General features: G+C 36.1%; 1 protein-coding gene across 1 annotated transcript in view; it reads left to right on the top strand.

Annotated features, from left to right (window-relative positions):
- Nucleotides 1-17,874, top strand: part of MAP2K4 (mitogen-activated protein kinase kinase 4) — a 56,724-nt gene extending 38,850 nt beyond the window's left edge. The window contains exons 6-13 of the mRNA XM_015810241.1: nucleotides 3,762-3,881; nucleotides 5,427-5,546; nucleotides 7,798-7,849; nucleotides 9,657-9,784; nucleotides 12,281-12,358; nucleotides 14,012-14,160; nucleotides 16,336-16,381; nucleotides 16,888-17,874. Of these exons, the coding sequence (XP_015665727.1) occupies nucleotides 3,762-3,881; nucleotides 5,427-5,546; nucleotides 7,798-7,849; nucleotides 9,657-9,784; nucleotides 12,281-12,358; nucleotides 14,012-14,160; nucleotides 16,336-16,381; nucleotides 16,888-17,001 (807 nt within the window). The 3' untranslated portion in view covers nucleotides 17,002-17,874. The remainder of the gene's footprint in view (nucleotides 1-3,761; nucleotides 3,882-5,426; nucleotides 5,547-7,797; nucleotides 7,850-9,656; nucleotides 9,785-12,280; nucleotides 12,359-14,011; nucleotides 14,161-16,335; nucleotides 16,382-16,887) is intronic.
- Nucleotides 17,875-21,383: the final 3,509 nt, after the last annotated feature.

The following is a 21,383-nucleotide window of genomic DNA, read 5'->3' as shown; positions in this document are numbered from 1 at the left end:
AAAGTGAACTTAAGGGGAGGGGATTCTGAATTTCTATGGGAAGTGGCAATAAAATGCCAAAATTAATTCAGCTGTTCAAGGAAAAGGTTGTTCAGAAAATGAGGGAAATTTATAAAATAGGAAAAAACTCAAGAGTTGGAATGAGTAGATTGTCACATATTAATGATTCAAGAAAAACAAAAAAGAACTACTTTACTTGTACTTGGGTCATAGGAGATTTTAACATTCTAGGAATGATTAAATCTAAAGGAAAACAACAAAGGTTAGAGGAACTGATGGCTTATTTAGTGCCATAAATAACTGCGATATCGCTTGAGTTAAAGAGACTATTAGAAGAAAATAAATGTTAAATCAACTTTAGAAGAAAGAACCAGTTTGGTCTAGTAGTTTAAGACACCCGACTAAAACCAGGAGATTGTGAGTTCTAGTCCCACCATAGGCACGAAAGCCTTCTGGATGACTTTGGGCTGGTCACTCAGTCTTATCCCATGAAATCTGACCAGTCGGTCAATTCAAGACACAGTGAATAGATCAACATTTGGTTGATTTGAAAACGCAGACCCTCCACTGTAAAAAAAAAAAAGCTACGATGAAAAAAAAAAACCTGATCCCATAATCAGCCAGATGTTTAGCTTGGATTTGGCATTTTTATCCACATTATTTATTATTTCTCTGTTTCCCAATGCATTTTATAGTCAAGACTTCATTTTTTTGATAATAGGCAATATCTTCAATATCCATAACTTCCAGATAAAGAGATGGATTCTTTGCTTATTGTTTTCTGGAATGCAGAATGATAGATAGCTCTGGAAGAATTTGCCCAGAAAACATGTAGCATGCCTTTGGAATAAAACAAAAGTTAGATTCTATGTCTGCTATTTTGTGGCTTGTGTAGATTGGGAAACTGTTCCTTGGAGAAGCACTGATGATCCAGGAATTTCAATGAAGTCAAGTCTAGAGATCCATAATATGAGTAGACTATTGTTGCTATAAGGATTTTTTTGTGTGAGATGTGATTACTTACGTTATAACTCAGTGACATGCATAGTTTTAAATTTGTTTGTTTACAGTTGCTAAAAAAAATGTCTGCATTAGAACTGTGAAAAAGGGATTTCTATGGAGCACCTGGTGTGAAAGAGGAATTGAATTCCCCTTCTGAAAAACCACTTTGTATCATTTGCTGCCAATAGCAATTGAAGTAAACAAGGTTGAGGAGGCTCAATGAAAGAAAAGAAAGACAGCTATGCAGGCCTGAGATGATTTGAGGCTACTGTATGCCTTTTTAGTCTAGTGAGCCAGTTCTAAGCATATTAGATAATATTAATCCAGGATGTAGTTTGGCATTTTTTTTATTGGATCAAATTTAGTATTTGATTGTCAGATGGCTTCCATCCACTAATCTGAAGGTGAATGATTCTTTAGCCAAAGGGGGGGGAGCCATCTACTCATTTCACCAAAGTTGTGGTGCTGTTTTATTTATTGTAGATCTCGGTGTAGATGTAAGAAGATTCTAGTGTATTTTGGTATCTTTGCTATCAATTTAGGATAAAGTTGCTTTTAAATATTTAAAAAATCTTGATTCATGCGAGATTAATAGTGTAATAGTGCCATCGGTAATGCTTGAACAGTCCTCATTCACCTTATCAATCCCATGTCTTCCTACTGCAGTGTTTCTCAACCTTGACAATTTTAAGGCATGTGGACTTCAACTCCCAGAATTCCACAGCCAGCAATGCTGGCTGTGGAATTCTGGGAGTTGAAGTCCACATGCCTTAAAATTGTCAAGGTTGAGAAACACTGTCCTACTGTATTCTGTCTATCTCAAAGAATAAACACTGGAATTGTTTGCTTTAGATGTTTTTGTAATATTCATCAGGTATCAGATATCTTGCAATTCAATAATATTTAGCTTTACAAAGCTTTCATTAATAGGAAGAAATTGTGAAGAACTATTTTGGATTTGGTGCTTGTACTCTTAATATAGGTTAATGCAATATTACTTAACTTTAATACAGCAATAATTTTGTTTGTATTCTTACTTTCACTGTTCAGGCAATGGCATAATTTTTCCAATTATTACAAAAAATTATGCTGAGATGTAATATTGTTCTAGAAATTCTACCTGTCATAATAGAAAATCCATGTGATACATAATTGGAAACCTTTCTTAGCTTGTGTAGATCGGTTCATTGCCTCAAAGGATAATTAGTCCTTTTGTCTCCATAGGATCGTATTTCTTTGCCTACTTGCATGATTAAAATATTTGTCCTTCAAAATTTCTTACAAGAACTGTTGTTCAACAGATGAAACTGTCAGTGCCTTCATTATTGTAAATATTTCAAATAATAGTTTTCAAAGCACAATAATTTTTTTAAAAAACAGTTGAAAAAATAAATTGGCATCGATTAGAACAAGAATATTATATAGAGCCATATGCAGAAATCCTGCTAGCCAACAGTTGATAGTCTGCTTTTTCTTTTTCTTTTCTTTTTTTTGGTCAAATATAATCCAAGGACTTTTAGTAGTATGGAATTACAAGTCAAGAATTCTCTCCCTTGAGAATGCTAATGGTGCCTTTGCTTTCATCATATCTTACAACAGTTTCCAAGATACAACAAGTGAAAAAATACATATCTGAATGATTTGCATCAGCTATATCTTTTTTGTGTGTGAATTTAAATTTATTTATGAACATTTTCCTTAAAAAGAAAATCTAGAAATTCAGCATGTCTTTTAAATTGCATAAAAATACCAAGATTTTAATATATTTATACACAATATTTTTAAATGTTCTTTTCAAACTCTGTAGAGTGATCAGAAGATGTTTAATAGATAAAATTTATCCAACGTACCTATGAAAATATTTTCTCTATATTTTCTTCGTCTGCACGACCATTGTGAGCAGGGAATAATATTCAGAATAATTGCATAGGTTGCAGTAATAGTAGTCCAATTTTTCAAATTCAAAACTTTGAGCTTAAAATTCATTTATTCTATTTATATACTGCTGAATCTCTATTAACTTAACCACAGCTTGAGGGGGGGGAATCATCAAAAACATACATTAAAACATCCAGGATCAATATCAATGAATTAAAATTATGAATAACTACTCAGAACTACAACTAGTCAAGATAGAGTGATGGTGAAAAATAGATAACAGAATCAAATATATATCAAATCTTTCTAAGTAATTCAAAGTAAATTATAGATGATGGCAATCACCTGCTGAACCAATGCTATTCCAAAAAATTCCATCTTCAGTAGTTTCTGCAGTTTGTGAAGAATAGTGCATGCTTTAATTGTAAGGGAAGGATTTTTACAAGAGTGCAGCTGAGAAACAGCACCTCCTGGCTTCCATTTTCCTTATTTCAAGAAATACAAGAAATAAAAGCTTATTAGGAAGGATATATTGGAGGAGTCCACCAGACGATGGGCACTGGATGTAGAAGTGTGGGTGTGTTGCAGGGCAACACTGCTACAGACAAGTCATATTTGCATCAAGATAAGTTCTGACTGGTATTAGCTTGTATCTGTGGTATTTTTTTCTCTCTCTCCCTCTCTTTTATTCTGTATGATTACAGATGTATTCTGTATGATTAAATTAAATAATTGGTTTAATTTTTTTTCTGTTCAATTTAAGTCTTTGCCAAGCTAGGACTTTCTCCCATTTTAGAATATTTCATATTGATAGCATCCATTTATATTTTAAAAATCTGTCTACTATGACTTGACTATTTTTGTCCTTATCGTTCTTTCAGAGAATTCGATCAACAGTGGATGAAAAGGAACAGAAACAGCTTTTAATGGATCTGGATGTAGTAATGCGAAGCAGTGACTGCCCGTATATTGTTCAGTTTTATGGAGCACTCTTCAGAGAGGTTGGCATTCAGAATTTTCTTACTTTGCATCCAAAAGTTTAGGTATTTTCAGCAGGTTTTAACGGGTGATGGCATGCATTAATTGAACGGCAAGATAGTAAGCTTCCTGGATAACATTGCATGAAGTGGGATACCTACAAGAGAAATATTATCAGGACTAGTTTTAACAGCTGAACATAAGAAAGCTTCAGAATATGATTTTGTTTTGGTGTTTGACAAAAATAAAGTTCATTATGAATTTGTGCTCCCTATTTTCAAACTTTATTTTCTTAATTACATTTTAATCCAATCATCCTTCCAAATGGCTTTGGATGACATACTTTCACACTCATAATCATCCTACTGGATAGGTTAGACCAGTGATGGCGAACCTTTTAGAGACCGAGTGCCCAAACTGCAACCTAAAACCCACTTATGCATCATCGGTGCCGGGTGGGCGTGGCCCATTGGGTGGGTGTGGGCCATTGGGTGGGCGTGACTGCGGTGGTAACAGCAGACTGGGTGGGACTAAAAAGTTCAATCAATCAATTCCAACTTTGCAAGATCTTTTTTTTTCCCCGCAAGAAGTTAAAATTGACTGATTGATTGAAACATATTTTTTTTGTACACAGCGGCGGAGGCCTAAAGCGAAAAGGTTTTATAAAATTCAGCTGAAGGCCTAGGACTGGGGCGACGGCGCGTGTGCCCACAAAGAGGGCGCTGAGTGCCGCCTCTGGCACCTGTGCCATAGGTTCGCCACCACTGGGTTAGACAAAGAGATTTTAACTGGCCCAGTGTTATTTATGAGGTTCCTGGAATCAGTGGTGACTTGAAACCCAACCTTCCTGGTCCTGATTTGCAACATTATTCTAGCTAGTCCACCAAAGAATGCTTGAGTTCTTCTCTTCATCTTGTGGAGGACATGTTTTGGGCAGGGCATTGAATTCATAGTTATTGAGCCTTGCTGTCACTCCATGTATCTAAAAGGATATATGTCCAATGTTCTCATTGTAGTAGCACTTTAGAGAAGTAGTTTGGTAAGCTGTGCAACCTCGCCTTTTTATAGAAACTTGCTTATTGATAATGACCTTCTGCTATGAAACAGATCCGAAGCCCAAGGAACATAATGTTATCGTTGGTATTATATCACATATAATTTTAGGACACAAAGTCATACAGTATAATGTTCTTTTCATTCAGTCAACAGGCCACATGGAGTGGAAAACATCTCTTTTTCTTGAAATAAATTAAAATTTAACTCACTCATGAATCAAATATAATTGTCCTTGTATAATGAAATCAATTGTTTTTTCTAACTAAAGGACAGTGTCGTTTAAATAAACAGGGTACCCATTAAAACCCATCAGCTAGTCAATATCTAATTCTTTAAAAAATAATGCTTTTTCCTTTAAGGAGTAAGTAGATGAATTTTGGATTTGTTCAGAAGGTACATTTGAAGAATGTTATTTTTGCTTGCTTAACCTTAATGATTATAGAATGTGCAGAACGTCCAAAACATCACTTTAATAATAACAACAATAACACTTTTTTTCTTCCTTTGTTTAGGGTGACTGTTGGATCTGTATGGAGCTCATGTCTACCTCGTTTGATAAATTTTACAAATATGTATATAGTGTACTAGATGACGTTATTCCAGAAGAAATTCTAGGCAAAATCACTTTAGCTGTAAGTTTTCTTTGAAAGCACCTGCATGCTTCTGATTTACTTTGCTTTGCTTTCCCAAACCAGCTTCTAGACAATAATGGGATTGATTTATTTAAGGCTTATTACTGAAAGAACTCTGATATTCTTCTGACTTCTTTTATTTTGTTTGCTAAAAAAATTGTTTGCAATTCACTGCGTGAAGTGTGGGTATGGTATGTATGTGTGTACTTTCTATCCAATCCAGTCAGCTGTTTGATTGATTGAACAGAATTGTAATGCAGAAAATCTTGTAGAAATGATAAAACGCAGTTTTATCCATAACAATTTATCCATAACAATTCTGAACCAACTACTTAACGCTCTCTTGATTGACATAGAAAAGGATCTAAACAGTTGGACAGGTTGAATGATATTCGTGGGGGTGATGAAAAAGGTGCATAGAATGAAATGCCGCAAAACATCACAATCATCCTGCTACTGTTTCTTAAACCATATTATTTAAGTAGGAAGGAGAGTCATTCCATGCATTATACTTCCCATCACAACAGTTTAAATATACCTTGGTCGACTAAGTGGACTTGAAAAAAGCATCAGACAGTTGCTAGCTATATTGAGATTTTAACTGTCTCTACCCTGGAAAACAGAACATGTATAGGAAAAGTGAGTGGATCAGTGTGTTTGGAAATAGGGAGCAGGAAGAAAGACGTTTTGTAAGCATATTTTTATGTATGAGACAATATAGGGAATACTTGTAGTAGCATGTAGCCTTTGGAGATTAAAGGAATAGGTTTGTCTTTGTAACACAATTATTTTTATAGGTAGTCCTCAGATTATGACCATTTGTTCAGTGATCATTCAAAGTTACAACAGAGCTGAATGAATGGTAGTTAGAACTGGTCCTCAAAGTTCAGTCATTACCGTGTCCCCACAGATGCAAAATCAAAATTTGCTCACTTGGTGACTGGCCTGCATTTACAACCATTGTAGCATCCCATGGTGACATTCTCCTGCCTATCTCTACTACCCATATCTGCCCTTTTGGCTGCTGTTCATTCTGCTGTTTACACACACACACACACACACACACACACACACCGCTGTCCCCTGCTCACCATCAGCATCTTCTTCCTCCCACTGCTGGCCTATAATCCTGGCAGCGGCATAGCCCAAAATGTGTGTGCTGAAGCAAGCTTCAGAGAGTGTGCTAGAAGCACTCCTGCAGAAATGATTTGCGGGCTTTAACATACTGGAAGCTGCTAGCCCTTCGTGAATGACTGCAGGAGGAAGGCTGGGCTGAGCAGGCAGAGGACCTGTGGGTAGGCTCTGTCCGTGCTAGGCTCACCACCACACTTTGCTCAGACCAGTTATTCAGGAACACTTCAAATGCTTGCTATCCTCATCCCTCCACTTCCTCAGTTCCACTGTCACCCCAAGGAGTGCCTCTCACATAGCTGTCACCTTCACCTTGGGAGATGCAGCCTCTCTTGCCTTGCTGGTGACAGAGCACACTTTACCATCCTGACCTACTATGCTCTCCACAATCTGTGGGCTATCACACTTCTTGTGCTGACAGAGAGAGAAGGGTCTCCTCCACCCACACCATCACCCTGTCTTCTCCATCTGCTCTAACCCACTACCCTCCTGCCCAGCGTTCCATGGAATGCTTCCTTTTGCAGATGCGGCTTCTTTCTCCTGATGTGCTCACTGTGTTTGACCTGGATTATGCCTTCACCCAGCTCCTGGATCCTATGCCAATAAAGGAAAGAAGAAAATGGAGATGGTCAACTAGGGGGACCATGGGGGGGCTGGGGAGGCAGCCCAAAGGGGAAAGATGGATGTGTGTGGAAAGTTGAGACAAAGGTAGTTTGTTCAGGCAAGAAGTGCAAAGTTCTTGTCCAAAAACTATGTGGTCCTATTTTAATGACAGCAGTCTGGACTTCCAGGGCTGCTGTCAATAAGTAATTCGGTTACTACTTTTGTTTTGTTTGCTGACTGTTTCACTCAACAATGGAAATTCCGATCCTGATTGGTGTCATAACCCAAGGGACTACCTGTCCTCATCTTTCTTCTTCCTTTACTGGTACTATTGAGCACTTTCCAATTAATTATCTATTTTATTAACTATGTTGTAAAATTTTATTGTTAAGGCTTTTTTCAATTCCCGCCTTATAATTTTCCTGAAATACATTCTGGAAAGCATTTGCTGATTTGGAATTGTGATATTAATAGGACTAAAGTAAAAACTCCATAAAACTTTCCTCTTCTTTCCTAGACTGTGAAAGCATTAAACCACTTAAAAGAAAACTTGAAAATCATTCACAGAGGTAGGCCTCTCTGGGTATGTCTTTATTATATAAATAATACATCTTATTTTTCAAACTGGATTTTTGGAAACATATCTACAACTTGGAACCTTTCAGAGACCTTGCATGTATCTATACATTAATTTAAGACATTTAATTCTGGCACAATTTATATTTTGAGGCATTTTAAAAGCCCTTTGCTTTTAATTTTTTTAATCTTGTATCATTTCTTATTTGTTTTACTCTTTACTCTGCTATTCTTTCTATTTGTATTGGTGTGGATCATTACTTACACGTCAGTTGCAGGAATATACCTTCAGCTTCCACTAGTAGAGTCGTCATATTTGCTCATTCCTGTTTCCATGTTCAGTACTTAGAAAAGGTTCTCTGGAGAGCTGAGGAGTAGGGCATTTGGAACAGGAAGGACTGGTTTTTGGAAGGAACTGCAGGAAGTAAGGAAAATTGTCCATTGCTTTCTTTTCCCCAAATGCAGGGTAGTTTCCAGTCCCAAACCAAAAAATAGATCTTTTTTTTTTTGCTTTAAATTGTTATAAATTATTTGAATTTCTAACATTGTAATTTTCCACATCAATTCTCGGGGTATATTATTAATTATATGAAGTGCATGGACTAAAAAATTGAAAGTCTTTATATTGGAAGCCCAAAATGATCAGCTAGAATAATAGAAGTTTCTTCTTTCATCCTTGGGAAATCTGGATGACCCACTGCCCCACAAAAGCTTAAAATGCTGCCTAAAATTACTGCTTAAAGCAAAGGCAAGGAGCCTGAAACTTTCCAGTCTGGATTAAAGCTTCCAGCATTCTCTATTGCGCATTGCGCTGGTTTGACTTGCTAAAAGTTCTAATCCAACTCCTGTGGTTAAAGGAGGCATTGTGGATTTAATCTCCTTTTCTTTGCTTTTACCCTTTCATATCATTTATTTATTTATTTATTTATTTATTTACATAAACTTATCATGAGACTCATATATTCAGAACAAATTTTAGCTAATGAAAAAATTGCAAATACTTTACCCATCACTTAGTGGAATTAATGTTGACCTTCAAATTCACAATGTGCCTTCATACATGGGTTAAAAATAACACCTAGTAATTCCTGATGCACATAAAATTATATTTTGCTTTTATGCTGCATAATTTTCATTAAAAATGAAAATTATGCAGTGTGTATGTGTGTGTGAGAGAGCCCAAACGAGAACAAACTGCTTGCCCATAGCAGATAAAGCTGTAAATTGAAAAGCAGGATGAATTACTATTGGAATGAATGAGATCTCTGTGTAAAATGAAGAAACATGGATGCTTGGGTGAACAGTTTCTTACTAACCTATCTCCTGGGTGCATTCCTTCTATCGTATTTATTAAATATAAAAAGGATTTAAGTAAATAGGTATTAGTAAATTCTCCTTATCACTCTTAGTTTTTGCAGATTCTCATAATGAATAATGGGTTTTTGCCCACGTTCTATCAGAGTTGATTAATTGGGTGCACCAAATTGATTGATTGTAAACATTCCACGTTTGGAATGTTTCACTCAGAGTTCAGAACACTTTTGGTGAGACCAAAACAGAGTTGAAATTGGGATGTTAGGGATTAGAAAAAGCTGTATCAACTTTGAAATATCTGTTGCAAATTCCAAATGTTTGGCACACAGTATTGATTAAGTATGGTGGGGAGAGGATAGAGGACATCAGGTTTCTCTAGCAAAGACGCAAACAACATCTTGATATTGTTTCTTGTAGTTTAGTAGATTGAAATTAAAAGTATCTTAACTGGAATTTGACTTCATAAATATGTCTTATTTCTTTCAGATATTAAACCTTCCAATATTCTTCTGGATAGAAATGGGAATATTAAACTCTGTGATTTTGGCATTAGTGGACAACTTGTAGACTCCATTGCCAAAACCAGAGATGCTGGATGTCGGCCATACATGGCAGTAAGTGGGATTAGAAAATTTATGGGAATAAGAATGAAACCTTTTTTTTTGTTTTTGATATGTAGAATGATAATAAGTATCCAGGACGAATCTCTGGGTCAGTTTTAATTGCCTAAATTGTTGGATAGATAACTTGCAGCTGTTGGCTCATTTGACAGGGCAAGGAATATATGCAAGGCAAGCCTCCAAGCTAGAAATGTAAAAATTACAGCCTAGACACCACATGCAGCCCACCACCTTCTGTTTTGTAACCATGAGAGTGTAGAGAATAAAACATTAGGGAATTATTTTGTACATTTTGGGGAGATAAGGGGCAAAATAGATGTCCTTAGCTTTGCTTAAAGTACTGTTTCATATCTTCAGTTCCATTACTTGTTATAGCAAAGAACCTTTAATTCATTTCATTTGTCCTTGATTTCTGGAATTCTTGAAGCCTTGCTCAACCCTCAAGTTTGCTTATCCTATTCTTGCCAGTAGGCAAAACTATTACCTAGTTCTATTGTTGTTAAGTCCATTGTTTGTGGTCACTGTCTTGTGTGACCTGCTACCCAGACATTCTCTGCATTCTTAATGGACTACAAGACTCAGAGGTATTGAGATTATCTCACCTCCAAAATGTATTCGTAGGGATCTAGTGGATAAGCAAACTGTATACATTTATGTTCTTATTTAATTTATTTCTCCCTGGATTTTGGGAGGGTTTTCAAAATGGTCTCCAATTCTAAAATTGTAAAAACATAACCTAGACCTAGAATTATTATCATAAAAACAGAAGGAGAACCCCAGAACAGAGCCATTAGAATTTTTTTTAAAATCACAACAATAATAAAATACAACACTTGTCCTCAACAAGCTATTTCTTTCCCGTAGTTTATAATAAGATGGGAAATGGCTGTAGCTCAGGGAAGGGATGGAAAATGATGTGAAACGCCCAAAATGTTGATATATTAATAAACTTAAATTATTGGATGGTATCAAACATTAAGCTATACATGGCAGGAATTGCCAAATTAGGAGGTGAAACATTTATATAGATAAATCTCCAGTCAAAGGTTGCTGTGGGTTAAATTAATGTAGTGGCATATAGATCTTGCCAATATTCCTAAGAAGAAAAGAGTTGATAGCTTGAACAGCAGTCCAGCACATTTTATTTCACACTTGCTTATATTATTAAGAGAATAGAAAAACAATTAAGTTTTAATAGCAGTGTCTCCATATGATTATGGAGAATTTAATTCTGGCACATTAATACAGGAATGTTTCTTATTCATAACATTCTTTAAATGAGATTATAGTGATCCCAGAGAAAGGTTTGAAGTGAATTCCTTTGGAGGGAATAGGAAAGAGTAGGAATCATTACAGAAGGTTTCTTGCAGCTGTCTGTCAGTAGTTTTGCAGAGGCAGCGGGAATGTTACACACACATGAATTGTAAATTGTGTAGCGGTATGGTTGCTAGGGGACAAGCTCTGTTTAATTTTGAAAAAGACCTCCTGAGTGAATTATGATTCTTAGAGATTTGATATAGGCAACAAAAAGAATTCTGTATTTATTTCTAAGTGTCTAAGTATGCCCTCTCTGGCCAGAGCACATCATTAATATCTCACAAATGTGAATGGCTAGGGCTGAAAGCACACCACTGTTGTGCAGACTAGGGACAATTTCAGTCTCGTTGTAGAACATTACATCCCTGAGTAGCTTTGGAGGCATAGCAAATCATGCACATATTTTAATAATCTTTAATAATCTGGACTCTGTATTAGTGAAAGGACCAGGAACATTTGCAGGAGGGATAAAGGTCTAACTAGGCAGTGTTTTTTTCCTAGAAAAAACCTTTCTACAATGAAAAGAAGGCGGCAGGGAATGACGATTTCCATGAAGTGCAGTGTTGGGAGACACATTTCACCATCATTGGGATCTTTGCTTCCACTTAAGAGAAAAAGAGTCATTGAAATAGGTTTGGAAATTAGGATTCAGGTTTACTGTGAAAAGAGAGTGGAGGCGCCTTGAATGTCCAAACTTTAGTATGATAGTAAGTACTCTTTAAAATGTGCCTAAATTTGCATTGAGCAAAAAGCAGCTTCACACTCCCTTTTCAGAGCATGCTCCTGATCTGAATTAAAAGCACATTGGTTTCTTACCATGATCTCCCCCTCAGGTTGTGTCGTAAATTATACAAGCAACTAGAGACTCGGTTTAAGCATCAGTTTTAAGAAATGCTTGACATGTAGTTAGGCCTGAAGTATGGTTAGTTTGTTGATGTATAAACAATTGATCAAATTATGCTTAACTGGCACAATTCATACAGAGCCCAGAAATTGCTAACCAGATTCTAGACTTCTGTTTGGTTTTTGTTCTTCCTTAAAGTGATGTTTGATGAGGGAAATGTTGATGTTAACCTGAAATCTTACCTCCATCTCACTGTGTAATCTTTATACCATTTCTTCATACATTTGATCTTTTTCCTTTATACCTGATTTTTTCCTATCTTATTTCAGCCAGAGAGGATAGACCCTAGTGCATCCAGGCAAGGATATGATGTCCGTTCTGATGTTTGGAGCTTAGGGATTACATTGGTAAGAAATAGTGGGTGTTGCTGAAGAGAAGTTCTTAAATCTGCTTATGAAATGATAGAAGGGTTTGGGAAATGCAAAAGGTGTTGCTTTTATAAAGATAAAATATCTGCCTATCTGAATGTCTCAGAAGTACATAGCTTGGGCTTCTTTGTCCACTTTTTCAGTTTTGTTGTACCATGTAGTGCTGCCCCCTAGTGGACATATAAAATCATCGCTTGTGTAAAGAGTAGAAAGTAGAAAGCCATGTCTTTTTAGCATAAATGGACTCGGGGTACCCGTCTAATGAGAAAGTTTAAAATCATTGGTCAGCACCAGTGGCAGATTTGAAGGAGCATGCAACATTAACCTTTTCATCATTAGTATAATTTTTTATATATGTATCCTTGACTATGAGAAATAAATGTTTGTTCTGTTTAGCTTCAACTGATTAGCCCTGACTTTTCTTGAATCAAGGCTATGTACTTTGTGCGAAGCTATATTAGAAGATTGTCACAAAGCTACAGTTTATACAGAACGTACACATTTTAATGGGAATGGCCAAGTATGATCTCCCAGGCACAACTGAAGGGATTACTACTTGTATATCATGTCCTCAGTAACTTAGGATGTAAACTATTAAAAGTTCATTTCCCTTGTACTGGCTTACCATACTTTGTGATAATCTGTAGTTTCACTGCTGCTGCTTTCAGCTGATCTAAGGTAGAGCCTTATTTATAGTGAATTATTGAATTATAATAATAATAATTTTTATTTTGCGGTCACAGACCAAAATGCAAGAGCAACAAAAGAAAACACAAGAAAAATATAATCACAAACAATTAAGCACCAGAAGCCTTGGCTAAAGGGAATTACAACGTTCTCCTCTAATAGTTACAGCTCTTAAAAGAAATTTAGAAACCTGATAAGTAATATAGGAGGAGCCATCCCCTAGACAATATAAAACCAAATTACTAACATTAGAACCAGAGGGATCAATTCCAAGGAGAGACAATAATTTAATTCTGCCTGTGTTATACATAGGGCAGTATGATAAGACATGCTCCACAGTTTCAACTTCGGCCCTATCACAGGGGCATAGTCGCTCACTAAACGGGAGCCTCTTAAATTGCCCGTCGAGTAGTGCTGAGGGCAAGACATTGAAACGGGCCAGGGAAAAGACTCTTCTATACTTGGGGATGGTTAGAGTGTAGAAATATGAAGCCATCCTCAATCCATAATTATTAGAATGGCTGAAGATCAAAGGGTAGCAGGTTTTGTTGGCTCTGGCTCTTAAATATTGCAAATCTATGTCCACAAGCCGTTGGACGAATTATTGAATTTATTTCACAGGAAGGTAGCCTTCAAATGACTAAGCTTAACACAATGCTTAAAATACTTGTTTCTTCATGCATAGTGGATATAATTGCCTAGATCTTTACTCTTAATTATTTAGGAATGTTAGATCTGCAGTTCACTTACTGTCTCAGTTGGAATGCTTTGATTTGTGTTTTATAATTTTTATAGAACTGTTGTATTACATTATATCCCTCACCCAGCTCCTTCAGAAGGAAGAATAGTGTACAATAAACAATAGCAGCAATAACTGTTTCTATTTTAGTGAACTTTGTGTTGAATAATTCAGCCTGTGTGTTTTGTGCTGTCTCTTTGCTGCAGTATGAGTTAGCCACAGGACGTTTTCCCTATCCTAAATGGAATAGTGTATTTGATCAGCTGACACAAGTGGTCAAAGGAGATCCACCACAATTGAGCAACTCAGAGGAACGGGAGTTCTCCCAAAGTTTTATCAACTTTGTCAACTTGTGGTGAGTATGTCTCATTCTGATCTTATTCTGGATGAATGTTTTAGGGCATTTATTCTCACGGGGTCCGTGAAGGCTTGAAGAAATGTAAATCTTGAATTAAGTCTTGGGGACTTAACTTGTGGCCATGGTCCATGGCTACAAAAGGTATTTAAAGGGGGTCCATGGTGAAGAAAAGGATGAGAACCACTGGTTTAGGGTATATGCCTATAATATCTATATAAATAAATTTGTGTAACATGCTAAGGTTAAATATGTTTGTTTTTCAAAAGTAAATCCAACCAGTGTGTTTTTTGCATAACATGGTTGATGCCTTACACTTCTTAAAGCATGATAATGGGAACTAGTCAACTATAACTTATTTAATAAGCCTTTCTTAGTAATGTATTCCAATCACTTCAGACAGTTAAATTTCAGATTTTAAATTAATACTAGTCTTTATTTACTGTGACATTTCTGTGTAACCTTGAAAAATATTTTTTCTGCAAAGCTAATTTTAAGAAAGATAGGGAATTTTTAAAATGCAAAGGAAAGGAAACCTGTAAAATAACACTTTTTAAAAAAAAGATCATAAAATGCAAAAAGGAAATTCACAGCATAACCAAAAATATTGTTTAAAATTAAAAAGCTCAAATTATTATAACTTATTTATAAGTCCTGAGTAAACAGAATGATCTGTGCTAATTGAACCACAAAATTGAATCCTGTATCTGGGGTGTTACGACTGAGTAGGTATTTTCATTTTAAGTATGAATTGGTGTGCCATACCTAAGGTTCTGATTGAGACAATATGCTAAACAGGAGTGAATGGNTTCCAGTGTTGGAGCATTCACCGCTTCTGGAGGCAGGTTGTTCCACTGGTTAATTGTTCTCACTGTCAGGAAGTTTCTCCTTAGTTCTAGATTGCTTCTCTCCTTGATTAGTTTCCACCCGTTGCTTCTTGTCCTGCCTTCAGGCGCTTTGGAGAATAGCTTGACTCCCTCTTCTTTATGGCAACCCCTGAGATATTAAACCTTTTCTGGATTTGTGGGACCACCATCTCCCAGGATATGATAGGATTCAGTAGGGTGGGCTCACTCTGTGTCTGCTTGATAAGAGATTGTGACCATCAGGGGCCGCATACATGTCTTTTCAGTTGCAAACCCCTCCCTTGGAACTGCACTCTGCAAATACACAATTAACCCTCCTGGCTTTTAGAAAATTGACAAAAATCTGATTGTTCCATCAAGCTGAGAGAACAGTTGTGATTTCCTCTTGGGTTGCGGTTTAAGGCCTTTTTACTATTGCTGTTACTGTATTTATTCAGGGTTTGCAGTTCCATAGGAATGTGGGACATAGTTGTATGGTTATAATTTCCAATATTGGAAAGCTATCCACTGCTCAGACTTGGTAGATTGGAGTGGCCTATAAATCTTGCAATTGAATGAAAGTTAATCACAATCATTTGTCAATCACAAGTTCATGTTGGTTGAAATGCATTGGCAATCCTTTATTACTTTGTGCGTTACAGAAAGCTAAAGTCAGTTATAATTTCTTTTGCTGACATGAAGGAACAGCTCACATAAAGAGAGTTTTTCAGTAGCTTATTAAACTAAACTGAAGCTTAGCTTGTTAAACTAAACTGTTTCAATCTGGATAGAATGGCTCTTCCTGCTGGTTTTCATGTAAATGTTGTTTTCACAATACAGCTATTCTTAATGGACTGCAGGAGTTGATGTATAGAAAAGCTTTAACAAAGTGATGTTATTTATTTTGTAGCATTGGGAAAGTCCAAGGTTTTTTCTTAAAAAGAAGCTGTTATTTTCCCTATTTTCCAGCTTTGTTCTGTCTGATTATTGATCAACTGTTAATTATTGATTATTGGTATTTTGACAGGATAAGCTAATAGATGTCCTTTTTTAAAAAAAACTGTTTCTAGGGGGTTAGAACAGGCTTGGAAGGAAGAAAAAGGAAGCACAGATATATGAGTGCTACAGATTTAAGGCATTCGTGAGGATAGAATTTGAAAACAAGTAATAGTCAATAGGTTATAGTAACTTAGCAGAAAAATGAATATGTGTCAAAAAACATTAGAATTACCTGTTTCTGATCATTCCTTTAATTTGTGCTGTTCAAGAATTAACTCAAATGCTCTTCTTCAATCATTTTCATGTGTAATCTTTTTATTAATCTTTTTAGCCTTACTAAGGATGAATCCAAAAGGCCAAAGTATAAGGAGCTTCTGGTGAGTATGGAGTAAGAACCTATCAGCAAAAGTTAACTGAAGGTTTAGATGATCCCTGTCATGAAGAATCATTGAAGCTCTGTAAACGAAACATTGGTACTTTTCATGCTGTAGAATATCACCTATATTGCACATATAGAATTAAGTGATGGTTGCTTCTCTGTGTGGTGTACAAATCATCTTTTCCCCTAGGTTTGGATTATAAAATTGAAATTCTGTGCTTGGATAATAGACTTGCACAACAATTTATTGTAAATAATTTGTAAACTTCATTTGAAGGGCTTCAGTCAAATCATGTCTGTGTTACAGATTCTTATTCTAAATGTTTTATGGCTATTTTAAACCATTGAGGATTGTTTTTTCCTAATAAGAATTTTTTAGAAATCATGGCAATAGCTCATAGAATTTAAGATACATAGAAACACTGAATACTTTTAAGTCCTATAGATACCTTTTGTGATCACGTTTACTGACAGTGAGACTGTTTTGTTCCTCTTTTCTTCCAGAAACATCCCTTCATTCTAATGTATGAGGAACGAACAGTGGATGTTGCATGCTATGTTTGTAAAATCCTGGATCAAATGCCAACAACTCCCAGCTCACCAATGTATGTTGATTGATACTGCTGCTATATCAAAACTGTAGTGCAAGTGCTGAGAGAAAGCAAGATGTACAGAATCTTCACCCCATATTGCAGTGTTTTAATGCTCGCCCAGACACCATGTGCAATAATGTTGGTGTTTCTCCTCCATTCTGTCTGTATATCATTGTCACTTACAAAGTGCATCCATGTAATATCCGATTTCACAGTGTTAGTGTCAAGTCAAAGAGAGACTTTGTTTCGCTCTTTTTGTGGACATAATACATAAAAATGTGGAAATAAGTAACATTTTATTTGTTGGCCGTGATTGGATAGCACCTAAAGTTAAGTTCTAAACTCAGAAGCTTCTCAGCAGCTACTGGAGGGATTTTATTCTCAAACTCTTCCAACTGCTACAAATAATTTAAAGGGAAGGAAGTTAGTTGTTGGTCTGTCTGATTCGAAACGTAAAAAAATACTGCCTGGGAGACAGTAACTTGTGCAGCCGAATGGAGCTACTTTTACCTTCTGGAGCTAGCAAAGGCAAACGGGGGATAATATATAAATATATAAATATATATATAAATATATTTTTCTTCACAAAGTGCAATAGATTGAGTTGAAATTCTGTTGCTTTTCAGCCACAGTGTATATTTTTTAAAACAGTGCAGCTCAGCAGAACTTCATAGTGTTGGGGGAGGAAAGAGTGATCATGTAAAATGGATTATTTCTTTACCAAAAACATTCAGTGCGTTGAAAGAGCTAACAATTCAACTTACAAGAGAGGAGGAATAATGTATTCTTTCACTTTCCGAGGAAACCGATCTTCAGCAGAACTAGTATCCTACAAACTGTTAACCAATGACATAAAATTCTGAACTGAGGAATTATTAAACTATTCAGTGGAATTTAACTGGCTTGTGACCCCTGATTTCTAACTGTAACCTGGTGATTAGCTGGCTAACTTTCACATTTGGAAAGGACAGTGGATGGCCTGCAGTTGTGAATGACATTATTAATGATCTCCTGGTGTGGTTTGGATCTCTGCTTCATGTCTGATACCCAGTATCAAAGCAGATAAGCTTCCTCCCTCTCTTTCAATCAGATATTTGTACTTCCAAAATCATAGCAAAATGGTGCTAATTAGTTTGATGTACTTCTTGGATGATGAATTCAATTTCCACTGAATTATTCTGAAAATGGAATTCAGTTTTTACGATGGCTTATTGATATATATTATGGAGAAAATTGCTGAGCCATCACCAACCTGATGGCACATAATCAATATTGCTAATATAAGGGGATTAATGTGTTAAATTCTTCAGAGGACAGAGTGACAGAACAAGGAATTTTAATATTGTCAATACAAAAACAAGCCATACAAAGTTAAACCGGTATTAATTTTTTCAGCTATATTTCATGAAATACTCATTTCTAAGTGACAACGGAAAGGAAGTGACCTTTTAAAGACACAGCAGAAACAAAATTTTATTTCTGTAGCCAGTTAACTGTTATATTTCTAGTTTACCAACTTTAATAAACTTTCAAGAGGTAAAACAGTCAAAACAAGAACCTTTGTCTCTGCAAGAACATATGAAATAAAAAATGAGATATTGTTTGAATGGAATTTGGATTTTAATAATGCAATAATTGTTCTTTTTAGTCCTTTCAGGCAAAAAAAAGTACAGAATCTCCCAGCCTTACATAACAATCTCCTGTTGGCTCTTCCTTGTCGTTACCAAAAATAAAAAAAAAATGAATAATTGTTATAGAGCCCCATTTCCCAATTCTATTATTTGTTTATATAAGCAGAATATTTCCATGCAGTTGATCAGAAAATGGAGGTAGCTTCCAACGCAGGCTCAGTGCGATGGAAGTCCTAGCATATTAATCATAGATTGTTATAATATACTATTAAGGGTGCAGCATTTATATTACAGTGTATGTTTATAAAGATGTATAGTGTTCAGAAGCTGTGAAAATAGTGTAAGAACTGTACATTGTGAGCTCTGGTTAATTTTTTCTTCTTGTACTATAGCAAAAAGTGTATAAAAGTTTATTGATAAGTTGATGTGCAGGGATATTGCCTAATCGTCTGTAAGTAAAATGGAGTTTCACAACATGATGGCTTTTAAGAGCTTCCAACTATTTTATCTTTTCCTGAATTGACTTCCTGTTCTATTTAAGATATTCTACATGGAATCAAAGTGTTTAATGTAATAGTTCTATTTTTTTTCTCGCCTGCAGGTCAGTTGTAATAAATCAAGGATGCAACGTAGACCTTGTTAATTTTTATTATAAGGTCAGGTATGCAGTGGGGAAATCAATAAATGCCACCTTTCTCTGGCCAGTTTCCCCTATTTAATGAAAAGAAAAGAATTAAAATAGATGGCGGAACTAAGGTGATTCTTTTCCCATCTTAAACAAAAACCATAAGCTCTATTTGATCATTGATGTATTTTAAACAGGTATTTGTCCTTGCCTCATGAACCATTTCTGTTGATGCATCACCTAAATAATCATGATTACTTAACTACTATTGCAACTGGAACCTGGAGTATTGCTTGAGTGGTCTAGTCATTTCTTATGTGTATTTTTAATGTATCCCAAAACTTCACTATTTCGGCAGTGGCATCATAAGAGCATAAGCTGTGCACTCCTGGGTGTGACTCCTGACCCATCAGCAGTCTGTTCTCATGGTGGCCAACCAACGGTCCAAGAAAGCTCACTGGTCTTCCAATTGGTGGTCTTCAGAGGCAATTGTATTGCCATTGAGGCTAATCGCCATTGATCCCCATGATTTTCTTGAATTGGTCCAAACCTTTTTTGAAGCCAGTTAAGCTGGTAGTCAGCATTGAAGTGAATCCCAAGGTTGAATCATGCATTATGTAAAAAAAATACTTCCTTTCTCCATATTTCCTGACTCTTCCAGGATTCAATTTCATTGGGTGATCTCTCGTTCTAGGATTTTTGAGAAGGGGAAATAGCTTCTAGTCCCCTTGCATCTTGTCACACCATGCATAATTTTTTGTATACCTCAATCATGTATCTTCTCATTTACCTCCTTTCTAATCTAAAAAGCCTCACGTCACAATTGTTCTTCATAGGAAAGTGTTCCAGCCCTCGAGTTGCCCATTTCTCTTTTCTCCACATAATGATCACAGCTGAGCTTGGAATTTCTGTCATAAGTCTTTGGGGTTGTTAAGCCGATCACCATGTGTGCTATGGCTCAATTTTGCAACCATTTTACAGTAGTCATAAAGTGAGTCACCATGATAGTTAAATGAACCATGTAGTTATTAATTGCATCCATTCTCGCAAATATTTTTTTGCCAGAAACCGGCAAAAAAATGGCACAAATCAGTCATGTGACTCCAGGACACTGCAACCAGTTGTAAATGTGAGCTGGTTGCCAAGCACCCAAAACATGATCTTGTGATCACAGGTGTATGCAAAAATTGTAATTTTGAAGATGAATCTTTTATGTTTTTTGCAGTCCATTGTATATCTTCAAATAGTTGTTAAGCAACCAGTGGCTAAGCAAGGACTACTTGTAGAACTGTACACAATATTTCATTTGTGGTCACACCATTGATCTACATAAGGGCATTATGATACTGGCATCCCTATTTTGAATACCAGTTTTATTATCCCTAACATGTTGGGGGTTTTGTAGAGCAGATGCATGCTAAAATTCCCTTTTATGACCTTGTAATCCCTTAATTCTCAGAGCCTAGTGACTCAGTGGTTAGAACATAGTATTGCAGGCTAATTCTGCTGATTGCCAACAGTTTGATTTTAAGCGTCTCAAGGTTGACTCAGCCTTCCATCCTTCCGAGGTCAGTAAAATGAGAACCCAGATTGTTGGGGGCAATAGGCTGACTCTGTAAACTGCTTAGGGAGGGATGTAGAACACCATGGAGCGATAGATAAGTCACAGTGCTATTTCTGTTGCTAATTCAGGGTAGAGTCGGGACAACTAGATGGAGCTGAGCATTTACTTGTTGGATGCCCTTCATGATGTCACTATGTCGACATATTGTCACTGCTCACTCTGGTCCTGTTAATTTGTTTACATAGTTGGGATTTTTGGCATCAGCATGCATAACTTTACACTTGCCCACATTGAATGACATCTGCTGTTTAGAAGCCCACTCCCCTAATGTGGAACTCTTTGCAGTTGCTTATTTTTTGTTTATAACCCAAAGTTTTTATTGTTTTGACTAATATTACCAGCAAATCTGGCTATTTAACACCCATTTCCATATACGTTATAAACATATTAAAACAACTGCTGGTCCTATGTCAGCACTAGTTACATCCCACCATTGTGAGAAAAGTCCATTTACTTTTCATTTTATTATTTATATGTGTGATTTACTCTTTAATATCAAAATCCCATTTGTCTGTGGTAGTGCAGCC

This window comes from Protobothrops mucrosquamatus, unplaced genomic scaffold, assembly GCF_001527695.2.
Source record: "Protobothrops mucrosquamatus isolate PMUCROS unplaced genomic scaffold, P.Mucros_1.0 scaffold_36, whole genome shotgun sequence".
Classification (NCBI taxonomy): Eukaryota; Metazoa; Chordata; class Lepidosauria; order Squamata; family Viperidae; genus Protobothrops; species Protobothrops mucrosquamatus.
Note: the sequence above shows the minus strand (reverse complement) of the source record. Positions and strands in the feature narration are given on the sequence as shown.